Source organism: Phyllobates terribilis, unplaced genomic scaffold, assembly GCF_046119375.1.
Source record: "Phyllobates terribilis strain yellow unplaced genomic scaffold, ASM4611937v1 Scaffold_5__5_contigs__length_657084704, whole genome shotgun sequence".
Classification (NCBI taxonomy): Eukaryota; Metazoa; Chordata; class Amphibia; order Anura; family Dendrobatidae; genus Phyllobates; species Phyllobates terribilis.
Window position 1 is genome coordinate 32,399,992 of NW_027362765.1, and position 6,441 is coordinate 32,406,432.

The following is a 6,441-nucleotide window of genomic DNA, read 5'->3' on the forward strand; positions in this document are numbered from 1 at the left end:
TGGCTATGTGCCCCATCCAGGTCCCCATCTTGTGGCTCTGTGCCCCATCCAGGTCCACATCTTGTGGCTATGTGCCCCATCCAGGTCCACATCTTGAGGCTATGTGCCCCATCCAGGTCCCCATCCTGTGGCTCTGTGCCCCATCCAGGTCCCCATGTTGTGGCTCTGTGCCCCATCCAGGTCCCCATGTTGTGGCTCTGTGCCCCATCCAGGTCCCCATGTTGTGGCTCTGTGCCCCATCCAGGTCCCCATCCTGTGGCTATGTGCCCCATCCAGGTCCCCATCCTGTGGCTATGTGCCCCATCCAGGTCCCCATGTTGTGGCTCTGGTCCCCATCTTGTGGCTCTGTGCCCCATCCAGGTCCCCATCCTGTGGCTATGTGCCCCATCCAGGTCCCCTCTTGTGGCTATGTGCCCCATCCAGGTCCCCTCTTGTGGCTCTGTGCCCCATCCAGGTCCCCATGTTGTGGCTCTGTGCCCCCTGTGCTGTTCTTCACACACATAAAATAGAAAAAAAAAAAGATGATTCTCACCTGTCCTCCGTTCCCTCGGCGGCCTTCCTGCAGATGTGGCCCGCAGGCACCACAGAGTCCGACCCCTTGACGATCCCGACCTGGTCCAGGAGGAGCCGCCGACAGCAGCGCTGCATTGCCGCACAGAGACTGTCTCCCAGCACAGCATTTTCAATGTCAGCCGCCGGCCAATCAGAGGCCAGCAGCTGGCATCTGCATATGGCAATAACGTCATAATCGCTGAGCCGACACGCAGATATCAGCTGCTGGCCTCTGATTGGCCGGCGGCTGACATTGAAAATGCAGTGCTGGGAAACAGTCTCTGTGCGGCAATGCAGCGCTGCTGTCGGCGGCTCCTCCTGGACAAGGTCGGGATCATCAAGGGGTCTGTGCCTGCGGGCCGCATAAAGTAGTCTCAGGGGCCGCATGCGGCCCGCGGGCCGCGTGTTTGAGACCCCTGCTCTAGATAAACCCTCATCCTTTCACAGCAAAGACCTATCATCTGTTCATTTTAAACAGGTCCTATGTTCGAATTCATCTCAGACTATAAATAAAAATAAAAGTCACCAAAGAGATGTTAAAAATGGAGCTGCTCTTATAGCAAAAAAGCCATTTTCAAGTTTAGAGTATGGAAAAAGTTTTTCCCTCAAAACGTCTTTTGTTACACATGAAAAAATTCACACAGAGGAGAAAAGATTTCCTTCTTCTGAGTGTGGGAAATATTTTAATCAGAAATCAAAACCTGTTAGACATGAGACCGAACAAGTAGTAAAGAAGCCATATTCATGTTCAGAATGTGGTAAATGTTTTGCATGCAAATCATATCTTATTACACATCTCAGAACTCACACAGGGTTGACATCGTTCTCATGTTCAGAATGTGGGAAAAGTTTTGCAAAGAAATCAAATTTTATCACACATCAGATATATCACACAGGAGAGAAACTATATTCATGTTCAGAATGTGGTAAATGTTTTGCATACAAATCACATCTTTTTATACACCAGAAAGCTCACACAGGGGAGAAGCCATTCTCATGTTCAGAATGTGGGATATGTTTTACACATAAATCACATCTTGTTAGACACCAGAAAATTCACAAAGGGGAAAAGCCGTATTCATGTACAGAATGTGGGAATTGTTTTATAGAGAAATCAGCTCTAATTGCACATCAGAGATTTCACACAGGGGAAAAGCCATATTCATGTTTAGTATGTGGGAAATGTTTTGTAATTAAATCAAGTCTTGTTAGCCATCAAAGAACACACACAGGGGAGAAGCCATATTCATGTTCAGAATGTGGGAAATGTTATGCAGAAAAATCATCTCTCGTTACACATCAGAGAACTCACACAGGGGAGAAGCTAATTTCATGTTCAGAATGTGGAAAACGTTTTAACTGCAAATCAAAACTTGTTGTGCACCAGAGAATTCACACAGGGGAGAAGCCATATTCATGTTCAGAATGTGGGAAATGTTATGCAGAGAAATCATCTCTCGTTGCACACCAGAGAACTCACACAGGGGAGAAGCCATATTCATGTTCAGAATGTGGGAAACGTTTTCCACAGAAATCATTGCTTGTTATTCACCAGAGAATTCACACAGGGGAGAAGCCCTTTTCATGTTCAGAATGTGGGAAACATTTTAACCAGAAATCAGGTCTTGTTAAACACCAGAGAACACACACAGGAGAAAAGCCTTTTCCATGTTTAGAATGTGGGAAATGTTATGCAGGTAAAATAAATCTTGTTAAACACCAGAGAACTCACACAGGGGAGAAGACATATTCATGCTCAGAATTAAGCAAATATTTTACCCATAAATGGGATCTTACAAAGCATAAAATATCTCTTCTGGGAAGAAGCCATTCTCATCCCTAGAAGTTGAAAAATGTTTTGCTTAAAAATTATATTTTGTTGACAAGCAAGAAAAATTCCCACTGGAAGAAACCATATATTTTGGCAAACTGTCTCTCTTTTGTGTTTTCTTGTACAATCAAAGTAAAGAGAAATAAGTAAATGAGAAGAAAGGGAAAGCAATTTAGCCTGCCTGGAGGTGTGTTTGGGGTCATTGTCCTGTTGAAAAATAAATGATGGTCCAACTAAACGCAAACCGAATGGAATAGCATGACGCTGCAAGATGCTGTGGTAGCCATGCTGGTTCAGTATGCCTTCAATTTTGAATACATCCCCAACAGTGTCACCAGCAAAGCACCATCACACCTCCTTCTCCATGCTTCACAGTGGGAGCCAGGCATGTAGAGTCCATCCGTTCACCTTTACTGCGTCACACAATGACATGGTGGTTGGAACCAAAGATCTCAAATTTCCTAGCAGCTATTTTACCATGACGGCCTACTGCACAAAGTCTCCTCTAACAGTTGTTGTACAGATGTGTCTGCTGCTAGAACTCTGTGTGGCATTGACCTGGTCTCTAATCTGAGCTGCTGTTAACCTGCGATTTCTGAGGCTGGTGACTCGGATAAACTTATCCTCAGAAGCAGAGGTGACTCTTGGTCTTCCTTTCCTGGGGTGGTCCTCATGTGAGCCAGTTTCTTTGTAGCGCTTGATGGTTTTTGCAACTGCACTTGGGGACACTTTCAAAGTTTTCCCAATTTTTCGCACTGACTGACCTTCATTTCTTAAAAGTAATGATGGCCACTCGTTTTTCTTTACTTAACTGCTTTTTTCTTGCCATAATACAAACTCTAACAGTCTATTCAGTAGGACTATCAGCTGTATATCCCCCAGACTTCTGCACAACACAACTGATGGTCCCAACCCCATTTATAAGGCAAGAAATCCCACTTGTTAAACCTGACAGGGCACACCTGTGAAGTGAAAACCATTTCCGGTGACTACCTCTTGAAGCTCATCAAGAGAATGCGAAGAGTGTGCAAAGCAGTCATCAAAGCAAAAGGAGGCTACTTTGAAGAACCTAGAATATAAGACTTATTTTCAGTTTCACACTTTTTTGTTAAGTATATAATTCCACATGTGTTAATTCATAGTTTTGATGCCTTCCGTGTGAATGTACAATTTTCAAAGTCATGAAAATACAGAAAAATCTTTAAATGAGAAGGTGTGTCCAAACTTTTGGTCTGTACTGTGTATGTATGTATATGTGTGTGTGTGTGTGTGTGTATATATATATACAGTACAGACCAAAAGTTTGAACACACCTTCTCATTTAAAGATTTTTCTGTATTTTCATGACTATGAAAATTGTACATTCACACTGAAGGCATCGAAACTATGAATTAACACATGTGGAATTATATACTTAACAAAAAAGTGTGAAACAACTGAAAATATGTCTTATATTCTAGGTTCTTCAAAGTAGCCACCTTTTGCTTTGATGACTGCTTTGCACACTGTTGGCATTCTCTTGATGAGCTTCAAGAGGTAGTCACCGGAAATGGTTTTGACTTCACAGGTGTGCCCTGTCAGGTTTAATAAATTGGATTTCTTGCCTTATAAATGGGGTTGGGACCATCAGTTGTGTTGTGCAGAAGTCTGGTGGATACACAGCTGATAGTCCTACTAAATAGAGTGTTAGAATGTGTATTATGGTAAGAAAAAAGCAGCTAAGTAAAGAAAAACGAGTGGCCATCATTACTTTAAGAAATGAAGGTCAGTCAGTCCGAAAAATTGGGAAAACTTTGAAAGTGTCCCCAAGTGCAGCTGCGAAAACCATCAAGTTCTACAAAGAAACTGGCTCACATGAGGACCGCCCGAGGAAAGGAAGACCAAGAGTCACCTCTGCTGCTGAGGATAAGTTTATCCAGGTCACCAGCCTCAGAAACTGCAGGTTAACAGCAGCTCAGATTAGAGACCAGGTCAATGCCACACAGAGTTCTAGCAGCAGACACATCTCTACAACAACTGTTAAGAGGAGACTTTGTGCAGCAGGCCTTCATGGTAAAATAGCTGCTAGGAAACCACTGCTAAGGACAGGCAACAAGCAGAAGAGACTTGTTTGGGCTAAAGAACACAAGGAATGGACATTAGACCAGTGGAAATCTGTGCTTTGGTCTGATGAGTCCAAATTTGAGATCTTTGGTTCCAACCACCGTGTCTTTGTGCGACACAGAAAAGGTGAACGGATGGACTCTACATGCCTGGTTCCCACCGTGAAGCATGGAGGAGGAGGTGTGATGGTGTGGGGGTGCTTTGCTGGTGACACTGTTGGGGATTTATTTAAAATTGAAGGCATACTGAACCAGCATGGCTACCACAGCATCTTGCAGCGGCGTGCTATTCCATCCGGTTTGCGTTTAGTTGGATCATCATTTATTTTTCAACAGGACAATGATCCCAAACACACCTCCAGGCTGTGTAAGGGCTATTTGACCAAGAGAGAGAGTGATGGGGTGCTATGCCAGATGACCTGGCCTCCACAGTCACCAGACCTGAACCTAATCGAGATGGTTTGGGGTGAGCTGGACCGCAGAGTGAAGGCAAAAGGGCCAACAAGTGCTAAGCATCTCTGGGAACTCCTTCAAGAATGTTGGAAGACCATTTCGGGTGACTACCTCTTGAAGCTCATCAAGAGAATGCCAAGAGTATGCAAAGCAAAAGGTGGTTACTTTGAAGAACCTAGAATATAAGACACATTTTCAGTTGTTTCACACTTTTTTGTTAAGTATATAATTCCACATGTGTTAATTCATAGTTTTGATGCCTTCAGTGTGAATGTACAATTTTCATAGTCATGAAAATACAGAAAAATCTTTAAATGAGAAGGTGTGTCCAAACTTTTGGTCTGTACTGTATATATATATATATATATATATATATACACACACATATATATATATATATACAGTACAGACCAAAAGTTTGAACACACCTTCTCATTTAAAGATTTTTCTGTATTTTCATGACTTTGAAAATTGTACATTCACACTGAAGGCATCAAAACTATGAATTAACACATGTGGAATTATATACTTAACAAAAAAGTGTGAAACAACTGAAAATATGTCTTATATTCTAGGTGTAACGGGTCTGGGAGGCGGAACCTCTGGGCTACTATACAAGGGAGCGGTCCTTGTAAGGGAGCGGGTGGCGACCAGGCAGGCAGTCACAGCAGGTGACCGGAACAGTCTCTGGGTGTACGGGCAGGAGGTCACGGCAAGTGATCAGGGCAGTCTCTGGAAGAACGGGCTGGAGGTCACAGCAAGTGACCGGGGCAGTCTCTGGAAGAACGGGCTGGAGGTCACGGCAAGTGACCGGGGCAGTCTCTAGGTAAGGGGTAGGTATGACCTGTGATGGCTGAACCTCCAGGTAGGCTAGCAAGGCAGATGGAGGATGTGTGCTCCCAGGTGAGCAAGCGAGAGTCTCTGGAATAGCAGGTGGTCACAGCACGTGACGGCGGAGCCTCCAGGTAGGCAAGCAGGCAGGTAGTGGAGAAGCGCTCCCAGGTGAGCGGGCAAGAGTCTGGAATAGCTGGTGGTCACAGCATGTGACAGCGGAGCCTCCGGGCAGGCAAGCAGGCAGGTAGCGGAGAAGCGCTCCCAGGTGAGCGGGCAAGCTGGTCCATAGACAGACTGACCGGAGTTGTAAGGCAGACCGTCGGACCTCAGGCAAGCAGGCAGGTAGCTGATGTGCGCTCCCAGGTGAGCGGGCAAGTTGGTCCTTAGACAGACTGACCGGAGTTGTAAGGCAGACCGTCGGACCTCAGGCAGGCAGGTAACAGGAAATCAGGCAGGATTTGGACAGCAAGCTGGCAGGAATCTGGCAGGTAACTAGCAACGGGACCTGAGGGCTGAAGCAGAGTAGAACGGTGCAACAACATTGCTCGGGCACCTCCATTTTGGAGGAGGTGCCTTATATATGGTAAAGTCCTCCGGCCATTGGCCGGGGACTCCTTAGGACGGCGCGCGCGGCCCCTTTAAGAGGGAGGGAGGGTGCGCGCGCGCGCC

General features: G+C 45.5%; 1 protein-coding gene across 1 annotated transcript in view; it reads left to right on the forward strand.

Annotated features, from left to right (window-relative positions):
- The window catches only part of LOC141271404 (uncharacterized), a 106,246-nt gene extending 103,676 nt beyond the window's left edge, over positions 1–2,570 (forward strand). Inside the window, exon 15 of the mRNA XM_073681490.1 lies at positions 938–2,570. Within this exon, the coding sequence (XP_073537591.1) occupies positions 938–2,395 (1,458 nt within the window). The 3' untranslated portion in view covers positions 2,396–2,570. The remainder of the gene's footprint in view (positions 1–937) is intronic.
- The last annotated feature ends 3,871 nt before the right edge of the window (positions 2,571–6,441 follow it).